Source organism: Osmerus eperlanus, chromosome 17, assembly GCF_963692335.1.
Source record: "Osmerus eperlanus chromosome 17, fOsmEpe2.1, whole genome shotgun sequence".
NCBI lineage: Eukaryota > Metazoa > Chordata > Actinopteri > Osmeriformes > Osmeridae > Osmerus > Osmerus eperlanus.
The window spans coordinates 6,569,857-6,581,820 of record NC_085034.1 but is presented as its reverse complement, the minus strand read 5'-3'; the positions used below and the strand labels follow the sequence as shown (position 1 = coordinate 6,581,820).

At 45.3% G+C, this 11,964-nt stretch overlaps 1 protein-coding gene across 3 annotated transcripts in view; it reads left to right on the top strand.

The window, feature by feature from the left end:
- Positions 1-1,269: 1,269 nt before the first annotated feature.
- The window catches only part of kcnc2 (potassium voltage-gated channel, Shaw-related subfamily, member 2), a 41,636-nt gene continuing 30,941 nt past the window's right edge, over positions 1,270-11,964 (top strand). The window contains exons 1-2 of one of the 3 annotated variants that reach the window (XM_062483271.1): positions 2,207-2,322; positions 5,732-5,754. In XM_062483271.1, coding sequence (XP_062339255.1) covers positions 5,752-5,754 — 3 coding nt within the window. In that variant the 5' untranslated portion in view covers positions 2,207-2,322; positions 5,732-5,751. Of the gene's footprint in view, positions 2,323-5,731; positions 5,755-11,964 lie in introns of all 3 variants that reach the window. The other 2 variants (XM_062483272.1, XM_062483270.1) reach the window with 2 other exon arrangements.

Sequence of the window (11,964 nt, the reverse complement as noted above, 5' to 3'; positions counted from 1 at the left end):
TATTTTGGGCAGTTTGAAGGTTTTGAAAAAATGTTCTACCAAGATACTTTGTCGGGCGACGGTATTGGCTGCACACCGCGACTTATAGTGGAGTTTTTGTGGATCTCTAGGACTTTTGTGGCTCAAATTGCAAAGTAGCCTACATCTCCACTTTTGCAAACTACAGATGAGAAATAAATAATGATGGTTCAGTCAGAACATGACACTTTGTTTATTAAGGGAACAACCAGCAACAGTCCACATGCAATGATTGAGCCTAACTGAAAGTCAGAGTTAGCAGGGGATTCATTTTTCATTTATTTTATTTACTTACGTCAATTATTTACACAATAACCGACGTTCTTCTATTTTATTATCTTAACAAAAATTACAATGTGAGACAGCTATCTCCTCTCGTTTTTATTGAGATCTAAACGAGAAGAATACATTTACATTTATGCATTTAGCAGACGCTTTTATCCAAAGCGACTTCCAAAAGAGTTTTACAAAAGTGCATAGGTCACTGATCATAACAACGAAATAGCCCCAAACATTGCAGGTAGCCAAAACATGAAGCATACATTGTGAAAACTAAGTAAGTCCCAAAGGGAAGAACCATAAGAGCATGTAGTTGAACAACTATAAATACATCTAGAATAGAATATATCTAACGAAATATTTCACTTTTTAACTCGAGTGGTTTGTGCGAGGGGTTGCTTTTCCATGTGGGGGTGCATCTGGGGGCACAACACCGGCATTTTGATTAACGATAAGATACAATTGTCTTTTATACGACGTTCCTAATTTGAGAACCAAAGTCACACATTCCAGAAGAGACTATCTAAATGAACCAAGACTGTGCTTGCAATGTTTTAGGGAAGCAACTGCGGGTGCTGAAAGGACAGCTCCTGGCTGACACGAGAGGTTGGATTCTTCACATCCTCCACCGACGGGCTGTGTGAAGTTGAACAAAGGGATTAGATACATATTTTCATCGATATTTTTTGCGTGCACCTTTGAGTTTAATCTATTGAGTCCAGTAGGAGAGGATGCCAACACATGCGCTTAGCCGCGTTGACCTGTTGAGGACGCGCACATTCAACGCCAATTGCACTAGCTTTAAAACAAAGTTGTGCTTGGCTTTCTGTGATTATCCACGAATACAAACATTTAGTCATTTAGCAGACACTCTTATCCAGAGCAAACAAAGCACGTGTTAGAAGAATGCAACGGGTTAGCACTAGAAACCCAGCCTGAATTAAGACACGGAGAGCGAGGGAGGGTGTGTCCCTTGAGTAGACGTCGTTTCACGAGGAAGACGCTCATTCCAAGAAGAGATCAAACCAAACCCAGGTCCGCGCGCCCCTCATACACCACGGTGGTGTGATGACTTTCCCAAAGAGGGCACAAGTCTGAAGCTGACATGATCAATGAGCGAATGAGCTGTTCCGTGTGACTTCACCTGTCGGAGGGGCGCGAGGGGAGGAGAGAACAGGATCCCCCGAGGCACACACACGAGCAGCGTGTATTTGGTGCCATACTGGTTGAGAGCATTCACATAAGGAACAACTAGTGGGGAACTGACAGGCGGAAAGATTAATGCTCTCCTTTTACGCTCGTATAACACTAAGCGTCATGGAAGCACCTGGTGGCTGAATGTGGATGCGCTCGGGTTAAATCTAACGGAGTTTCTGGAGATTTCTTAACGAACTGGGTGTGCACTGTGCTCGTTGTTACTCTGGTCTACACTCGATACTTTCTTTATCAAGTCATGTCTTATACAGAGCGATGGGCAAGTTTGACGACAACGAGAGGATAATCCTCAACGTTGGGGGAACCAGGCACGAAACGTACAAGACAACCCTAAAGACCCTACCGGGGACACGGCTGGCCCTTCTCGCCTCCGATTCTGACATCGAGTCCGTTTTGGATCAGCTGCAACAAGTCCCCGGCTTCATTGAGTACAACGCAAGGACCAACGAATACTTTTTCGACCGCCACCCTGGGGTTTTCGCCTATGTGCTCAACTATTATCGAACCGGGAAACTTCACTGCCCAGCAGATGTCTGTGGTCCGTTGTTCGAGGAAGAGTTGTCCTTCTGGGGCATCGATGAGACGGACGTGGAGCCTTGCTGCTGGATGTCATATCGGCAGCACAGGGACGCAGAGGAGGCGCTCGACGTGTTTGAGTTAAATGTTGATACTGGAGATGACGATGAAGAGATAGGGAAAAGACTCGGAATTGAGGACGTGGTCGCGGACGGTAATATCAGCCGCTGGAAAAAGTGGCAACCGGTGATTTGGAATCTATTCGAGGATCCCTATTCTTCCAGAGCGGCAAGGGTAAGGGCGCGCGGCCGCGTATGTGGAAAAGTCATTACAATGGTCTAAACACCAAAGTTCCCCTATCTTTTGTTTCCAAATAAAGCACAATGACATAATCCACTGACTCATGCTCGACCAATACAATCATACATTTGTTTTTAATGTATTTATTGTATGCACGATCAAAAGGCAACGCTAAAATTACGTTTCAAACTTAAAAACAACCAAACCTTTTCAAATCAACAATTGTCCCTAATATTTTCTAGTTAACAATGACGTGCTCCATTCCGAAATACGCGATAAATTAGGAAAATGGGTATTAGATAGCTTACACTATTATCAGATTAATAAATACCTTTTTTGTCTGTTACAAATGATCAAATATGACATTTGCGATTATAGCCTATACACTACACAGAGGGGAACCTGGAGGAATCCCTTAACAAAACACTACTGTAGCCTATGTCAGTCCGACTGCAACTACAATATTGCCCTTCATATGTTCTTGAATCGTATGCTTCTGGTCTCATTACGCACATAATAGCCAGGCTGCTTATGTATAGCCCTTGTGCTGCCTTTGGGTCACATAACCCAAAGGTTCATAACGAACCATCGTTGTGTTTACCCAATTTTACCCAATACAAAAACAAATAAAAATAATTTTCTTTTAACCTTCGCAATGTGGACGGTCTGAGACAGCCCAACGGTTAAAAGAAAATTCTTCACTTTGTTTTTGTAGGCGGTAAAGTTGTCACAATACGACGGTGGGTCACAATGACTAATGGGTCAGAATAACCCGAAGTTAACACAAGGGATAGATGAGATGGAAGATATTGTAGCCTAAGCATTTACCCAATTACGCACGCAAATGTCACACTGTTGCTGGGATGAACTGATAAAATGACCTTGAATTCATGAGGAAATCTTCACCCATTATAAATAAGTGAAAAATAGGCCTACACTTAATATGACAAATTTGAAGCTGTCTGGCATTTGAAGTTGTTTTCCCAACGCATAGCTTTACTTGGTGAATGTTCCTTCACCTAAGCATGCTTCAATGAATTCTTGACAGTTATTAACACCTGTCACAAACAATGACAATTATTGTAAAACATTTTTTGTTAAATTAGTTGTCCCTTCTAGAATTATTTCTGTACCTATAAAAGACAGGAGAGATCATCTTCAGGCCTGCCAGATTATTGCCATGAATGGATGTGTGACAAGCTGAGGGGAGACGTCACGTGACACTGGCTGCTTACAAACACTACATATTCTAAGACATCTTACTGTCCCAATCTCCTCCCTCTGAAGAGTGGTGTTCACGAGCATATCATCTCCCAATGTAGCAGTTCCAGGAATAGCATTGTCTGATGTGTGTGTGTGTGTGTGTGTACATGTGTATGTGTGATGTCAGAGTTGTTTTATACACTGACAAGTCTTCCAAAAACAGAAGAAAATCTGCAGACGGAGATTGTGATAGTTCTGTCTGCCACTAAGACCTACATAGATGCATATGGTATTTATATACATGTTCTCTCTCTCTCTCTCTCTCTCTCTCTCTCTCTCTCTCTCTCTCTCTCTCTCTCTCTCTCTCTCTCTCTCTCTCTCTCTCTCTACCTGTCTGTTTTCCTACACCCAGTGCCAGTTTGAAGTCGTGGATAATTGGCTTTATCCTTCTCTCAGTGAGGTATGCTCCAGATGAAACTGCGAAAAAAGTCAGCTCTGGACTGTTGATCTAATCGATAGTTAATTGTTTCTCCAGACGTCTAATCCCAGCCCCTGTCTGCCATCTCCATTTTTAACAAATGGAGGCAGAGGAGGAAGGGGGGGAAGGGGGGGTCCAGGCTGTGCTTTGACCTTGGTCCAGCTTGCCTTACTTGTACTCAAGTCAATATGCAGGCAACTTTTCCGGCATATTTCCTTTCTCTGTGTGTGCGCGCGCGTCTATGTGTTTGTGTGCGAGAGTGGGTTGTTTCGAGAAATGTGTACAATATGATTTTGTGCATGTGCTATGTGAGTGTAAAGAGAGGATGCGAGACGCACAAACACACGGACGGACTTTCCACCCTGTGCTCGGCATGCAAGGAGACCCGCAGAGAAGGAATTAAAACGACCCCTTTTCATGTGCGAGGTGATAACCACTTCTGTAATTGTGTTCAAAGAGGTTGTATCATGGGCCTCCCACCGTCTTTCTTCCCCTCCTCCTCCTGTTCCTCTGATGATGGTGGTGGTTCAACAGCGGGCACAGCAAACCCACTGTTCACCTGCACAGCGTCGAGGAGGGAGGGGGGTGGGGCTGCTTGACTTTGATCCCTAAGCCTCTCAGCTCTACTGCCTAGGCTGCTCGTCTTTACTCACCCCCAAGCATTAAGGCTGAGATCTCTCACCTCCCAGTGTGTATGTGTTTGTTTACGTGTGTGTGTGTGTGTGTGTTGGAGTGTGTGTGTGTTTGTGTGTGCGTGTGAAAGTGGACCCTCTATGCTCTGATCCCCTGTTGACACGACAAGGTGTTAATGTAGAAGAGCAGGGACTTATCGCAACGTGCAATGTAGTATTTGCATATAGCGGATGTGTGACATGAGACTAGCTACAGTCACATCCCAATACTGTTCCCTGGAACACTGTCCCTGTTGGATTGGTGTCAACACGTGTGGTTAGAACACTGTCCAGGAAACCCTGCTCACACTGAAGATATTCACATATTAGTAGGTGTTTATGGTAGCTATGCGTCAAATCCATGGATATACAGTAGTATAGTCCCCTTGGCCATGCAGGGTTGTGTTGGAGGAGCTGGTCAGGATTGTGCATGATCATGACGATGAATGTGATGGTGAGGGGGGTGATTTCGACAATGATCATTGTGTTGATGAAGATGATGCTTATGATTTTAATGGTGACAGTGAAGATGAGAATGACGGTTGGGGATTTAATGATGACGACAAAGACGAGAGATGAACCTGGATGCACCTTCCACGTCTGTGTAACCCCCACCCACACACACACACACACACACACACACACACACACACACGCAAACACACCAACCCCCCAGGACTAAACACCAGGTACGATGGAAGTTTGATGAAGGAGTGGATCGTTCTTACAGAAGGAGAACCAATACAGAGAGTTCCCTGATATGATCCCACCACAGGCTTCAGCATCCCAGCAGCCTGTCCATGAGTGTGCATGCCTCTACTCCAGGAAGTAAAGCCAGGCAGGGTGTCATCGTGCTCCTCGATGCCCCCCCCCCCCCATGCTGTTGCTATTGATGTTGCCATGTTCTCTCTCTCTCCAGTCATGTTTCTGATTGCCCTGAACCTGCTCACTGTGTGTGTTTTTTTCTGTTTATTGTGTGTGTGTATTGTTTGTGTTCGTTCTGTGCCCTGTGTTAATCTGTTTGTGTTTGTCTCTCTTGTATCTTCTGTAGTTGGCCATGGTCGGACTTGGATGGTAATACGCCCCCCCCCCCCCGACAACCCCCGTCCCCCCATTCCATGTTTGCTCCCCCTCCAGGCTGAGGTCCTAACCGACACCCTCGCCGAAACCAAAGCACTCGTGCCTTCCCCCCCCCCCCCCCCCATCCATAAAAAAAAGAAACAAATATTTTCCCATGATCTCATCTGAGACTTGCAGCTTGCTTCCGCCAGTTAAGAGGTTAACCCCACTGCGTCTGGGTACCTCCGCCGTGCGCCTGAAGATGCTACCGGGGCCAGGCTGAGCGCTCAGCCTGTTGTCATGGCAACATCATTCGCCTCATGCCGGCCTTGTTTTCATTGAGAGCTGCCCGGTCCATGAAACCCAATTGATTTCAGAAATTACGTCAACCATAAACGTCAACCTTTTCTCCATTACCTCCTGTTTGTATCACTTTGCATATTTCGAGTCTCCCCCACAAGGTAGGCTTTTCTAAAGCCATGTGAAATACTAATAAGGGTCTTATGTGCATGTAAAACTGATACCAACACTCACACGCACCTCATTAATGAAAGGCATTGTGTGTTCTGGCTGTTTCAAGCAGAGGCTGACCCAAACACCTACAGGTGTGTGTGTGCCAACACCACAACAGCCTATAGGGACGTCCTCAGAGGACAGAGGGTGTGTTTGTGTGTGTGTCAGTGGAAGGGGGGCAAGGGGGGGGGGGGTGCCGCCGTGGTTACCATCCCGCCGAGCAAACCCCGACTGACGCGTAAACAGAAAGCAGACCTGACGGAGGGTGTGTAGCAGGGCAAATGGCTGCCCGCGCGTGGGTGGTGACGGCACGCCGCTGGGCATGTTTGGAGCCACTGCCAGTCACGTTAATATCCCCTGTCAATCATCGCTCCCTTTCTTCATTGCCGGGTAACATGGAATATCAAAACAACGTGGCTTGAGATGGGTTTTAGGAAAACACTCATGGTAATCAACAAGTTTGTACTGAACGGGTCCTTTTTGATAGCGTAATGTGGGATTTCCTCTAGTCTAACACGTTTAATGTGTTTAAACAATGATGTTGTACATGTTAGTGGGGCGTATGACCTCTGTGACTGTACGTGCATGTTTGTGAATTCCAGAGAAAGAGAGAGAGAGAGAGAGAGAGAGAGAGAGAGAGAGAGAGAGAGAGAGAGAGAGAGAGAGAGAGAGAGAGAGAGAGAGAGAGAGAGAGAGAGAGAGAGAGAGAGAGAGAGGAAGAGAAAGACAGACAGGGAGAGAGGGACAGAGGGAGAAAGAGAGAGAGAGGGAGAGAGAGAGAGGGAGGCAGATAGAGAGAGGGAGAGAGAGATAGAGAAAGAGAGGAGAGAGAGAGATAGTGTTCATGGATTGTTAATGAAGGAAGGGTATTCTGTATGCATGAGGGAACCCCACATCTCAGAGAGAGCCCCACATCTCAGAGAGAGCCCCACATCTCAGAGAGAGCCCCACATCTCAGAGAGAGCCCCACATCTCAGAGAGAGCCCCACATCTCAGAGAGAGCCTGCCATGTTCTAACTTATCTTCTCTTTCTGTTTATCTCTCTCTTTCTTGATATCTATATCTCACTCCCCCTATGCTCCAATGACCAATGTAGGAGGCAATTGTTGCATACTTACGACATACCTGCAGCCATAATTGCTTTGAAAGACATAAGACTGATAGATTGTGGGAAGTCATCTGTGTACTTAATTACTGGTATCCTAGTAAGTCTAAAACATACCAATAGACATTATCAGCACATTGTCACTTACCTGGAAAGCGAAAGTTCCTGGTATTACCCCCACACCACACCCTTACCAGCTGAAGCACATCTCAAATGAGCATGACCTTGAACATTCTCAAGGACATTTTAGAGGTGGTTTCAGGGCTGTGGAGGTTAGAAAGACAATGTAGGCCAGCACTGGTAAGGTTAGAATTCAACTTTTGGGGTGTCCACATTTCAAAACCCCAAAACCTCAGAACCTCTGTACTTAAGTACTTCAGAAACAAACATTTTGAATCTCAGAAACGTAGATCCTGAGAACGTCAGAACTTCTGAGCCTCGGAACCTCAAAACCTTAGGATATCATCTGATAGTTCTAGACATTAATAACAGCTGGAACAAACATTCTCAAACAACAGGTGTGATGGATACACACACGCACTCTCTCACACACACACACACAAACACACACGAACACGCACACACACATAGAAACATTACTCAAGACTGATTTTATAAGAGATGTAGATCTCCAATCTCAGCATTAATGGATGTGGTGGCATGCAATCTCACCATCTCTCCTCTTCCCTTCCATGGTCCTGGATGCCAGGCAGGGTACCCGACACACACCAGCCACATTAGCGTGAATAGAAATACCGTTTGTCTGGGTGGAGTACTGCATTATTGATGCCAAGCCACTCACTGTCATGAAGCTCATACCAAGGACAATGGTTTCATTACAGATGCTATTCTCTGGGCTGTTCCCCCAGCTCGTGGGGTCTCACATTAAAAAGGTGATTAATAAAAGAGAATTCAAAGTCGATTAAAGTTTTTTTTTGTCAAGCAATCTGTTTTCAGACATCTGTGATGATTAAGACTTGGGGTGGAATAGATTTGAGTGTTTGAGTTGGAAGTTTGATTTACACTGGAATTAAGTGAACCAGGGGTGCATCAGCAGTATCAATAATGAACCCATTTCCACCCTCAATGAAAATCTGGGGGATTGCTACTGAGGTCTGGTGTGGGGTATCTAATATAATGTGGGTTAGTTAAACAAGAAACACATTCAGACATGTGGATTATGAATTTGAAAAAAATCCCCATAAAAATACATCAGTGGGCTAAACTTCCAGACTGGGCCATTAAACTTTCTCTTTCAAGATTCATTGAGGATTTGTCACTGGTGATGTATTGGGAATAAAAGACCCAGAGGACATTCCAAACAAAGGTCACAATTTTCGCAGTGGCGTCAATTTTTAGACCTCAGACATTTACATTTACATTTAGTCATTTAGCAGACGCTCTTATCCAGAGCGACTTACAGTAAGTACAGGGACATTCCCCCGAGGCAAGTAGGGTGAAGTGCCTTGCCCAAGGACACAACGTCAGTTGGCATGACCGGGAATCGAACTGGCAACCTTCGGATTACTAGCCCGATTCCCTCACCGCTCAGCCACCTGACTCCCCAGACAAAATTGTTTCTCTAAGTTGTCCATTTTAGAACATGGTATGTACTGGGGATAGTGTTTATTTCCTCCTCCTTCCTGGCTGGGGAAACAGCCTAACCGCCTTTGATTTCCAAATCCAATCCTTCATTTAACTCTGAGGAGAATGTATTTTTAAGATCCACATGCAAAGAGGGCCAGACTGCAAACTGAAAATGTCAGAGCTGCAATGAGGCGTTCCGTAGATGTTCCACCTTGTGCCAAAATGGAGTTGTCATCTCATATCCCTGTGACCATGCCACTGGCTGCCATCCGAAGGACACAATGTCAAATAAAGCTGTCACAGACTCAGGACAACTTCTTTATTTCAACATTTTACATTTTGTTTATTTAGCAAGAGGCTTTCATCCAAAGCGATGTGCAGAAAGTGCATAAACAAAGTACAGCAGACGATGAAGGATCAGAAGTGTAGGGGTCAGAACGCCCCCCTCACCCCCCCTCACCCCCTTCCTCCCTATATCCTGCCCAAACTACGGACAGTTTACCATTTCCTTTCCCCCCTCTCTATCCTTTCAAAATGCTAATTGCATGCATGGTCATTCCCCTGGCTGAACTCCTGTACTTTCAACTCCAGCTCGCTGATGGTTTTCATTGGTTCAAAGAGCGGCCTTAAAAGAGCGGCCACTATTAAATCCAGCCGTGTCGGAGCGAACGCTGCCCAATTAGGAAGGATGTGCCGCCTGCTGCACAGACTGACAACAGAGGCACAGGAGGCCTGAAATGGACCATTGATCATGGCGAGAAACATCTATCTGTCCTCTGTACTGCAAATGAGGGTAATGGTGGGCCCCACAATGACTGGATCCTCTGCCTTGCTAACTCTCTAAACGATCATCAACCGAATCTAATCGCGGTGCGTTTAGTCCGCTCACTAAGACATGTCTCCAGTGAAGTTCATCTTTCTCGGTGATCCCGTTGTCTTATGCCTCGTATATTAGTCCTGCATGCCCCGCTCCCATCCTGGTGAGGGTTATGAATGGTAATGGAAAGCTTCACCAGCTCTGTATTGACTGAATCTGTAACCGAAGCCTCCCTAGAGGTTGCGTCTTGGAAAGAGCTAATCGCGCAAAGGGTCAGCAGGCTGACTCTGTCCTCTGGCAGAAAGTAAATGTCAGTCAGCCGCAGAGACGGAGGTAGTCAGTTGCTGAGTAACAACCCAGACCTCCCCTGTCATGGAATGCCATTTTTGTGCCTGGGAGAGGAACTGTCCACACGCTAGGTGGGAAAAAGACACCGTAGATGGATCCAAGCCACGCTAGGTCCTAGAGAGAGAGGTATACCGAAACTTCACCGATTGAACACTGTCAGAAACCTTGTCAGAACAGGAAGGGCAGCAACCCTGGTGGCTCACAGGGTAAAGTGCGTACCACATGGGCTGAGGCCGTATGTCTTCCTCTCTCTCTTACCAGCCTTTCCTGTCTACCTTGAACTGTCACATCCAATGATCCAAAGTGTGAAAATGTCCAAAGGTGTATAAAAAAGAAAAGAACAGGAAGATCTTTCTGTGCTAAAGAACCAAACGTTCTATATAGGTCTGAATCACCCTGCCCCAAAACGATGTCTTTACACACCTTGTATCCAGATAGGAAGAGTAGGCTTAATATTTTCTTGTTCCTTTCTCCAGCTCAGACAATCTGACATCCATTTCATCGTTGTCTAAAGCTCTCCTCAACCTTGGTACAGGCTGACAGGACCTGGTGGTACCTTGTTAAGAAGACTGCCTGCAATCACTTCTAAGAACCCTCTCCATGCTCTGTTGACCCCTCACCCTCATGGCTCTCGTGATAAAAAAAACCCTGTCATAGAAGACTCAAGTATAAGGAGACTCACCCTGTCAAATGCAAACTCCCACATCAGAGGTGCTGATGTATTCGAATGTCAAGCCTAGTTTATTCAGATTGTACCACAGACGTTCATATTGAATTAGTTCTTCTGTTTTTGGTTTGTAAAATCCTCTCGACTGCATGTTAAACAACAAAGTATTCAAACCTGGTCTGCTATTAGGCCAAACATAATAGATTCAAAGTTCACTAATGCAAATGACACAAATATACAGTACAGCACAGGCCAGCATGGACTGATAACCGCCTGTCTGCTCCTCTCCTCCACGGTTCTCTAATCTAGGCCAGGTAAGTTGTCTCATCACCACTATCAGGGGTTCTCCAGAGGAGTGTTTAGAACACCTCACTTCTCCTACTTTTATCCAGCCGTCTTGTCCAGTGAGAGGCGAATGGAGAGGAAAGGGATGTCCCGCTTGGTTGCGTTTTGCGCTCCACTGCCCTCCGTAAGGGTCTTCTGCTGCTGCTAGGCTACCCTTCGGAGCCTCAGGCCAGCGGAGGGAGCTCAGGCCAGGGGAGGGAGCTCAGGCCAGGGGAGGGAGCTCAGGCCAGGGGAGACTGTGGAGTCTGTGGAGACCGGCTTTGCCCCTCTGAGGACAATTTTTTTAATCGCATTAAGAATAACTTTTATTTACACATTCTCACACCAAAGTATGCTTTACATAGGAATATAAAATAAAAGAATAATAACAGTTATATATATCAATATCAATATCAAATACAAATACACATATATAAAGGGTAAAATACAATAGAGTTAAGCAAGACTCAAATAGTGAACAGTAGGTCTAGTTTGTTGGGGAAGAGAATGTGTTGAATAAAGCGATGTATTTTGAGTTGAGTTTTGAAAGAAGAGAAGCTGTTTCAAGCACAAAGGTGTTGTGGTAGTTCAGCTTTGTTCCTCTGAAGGGGATCTCCTAGTTCCTGTGGAATGGATGTGTGAACAAGTTACATCTGGACTGCTCTGGGGAGAATGTTGCGGCCTGGACACCGCAAAGCACAGCCTCAGGCTCACTTTAATATTGTATATTGTATTTTATTTGTAACTTTATGTTACCCTTTATTATTATTTTTTGTTTGTTATAAACATTCAGTTGTCTAATTCTAGGTATCAGACCTGGACAATGAATACATATACAATAAAACAAAACAACACGCATTCATC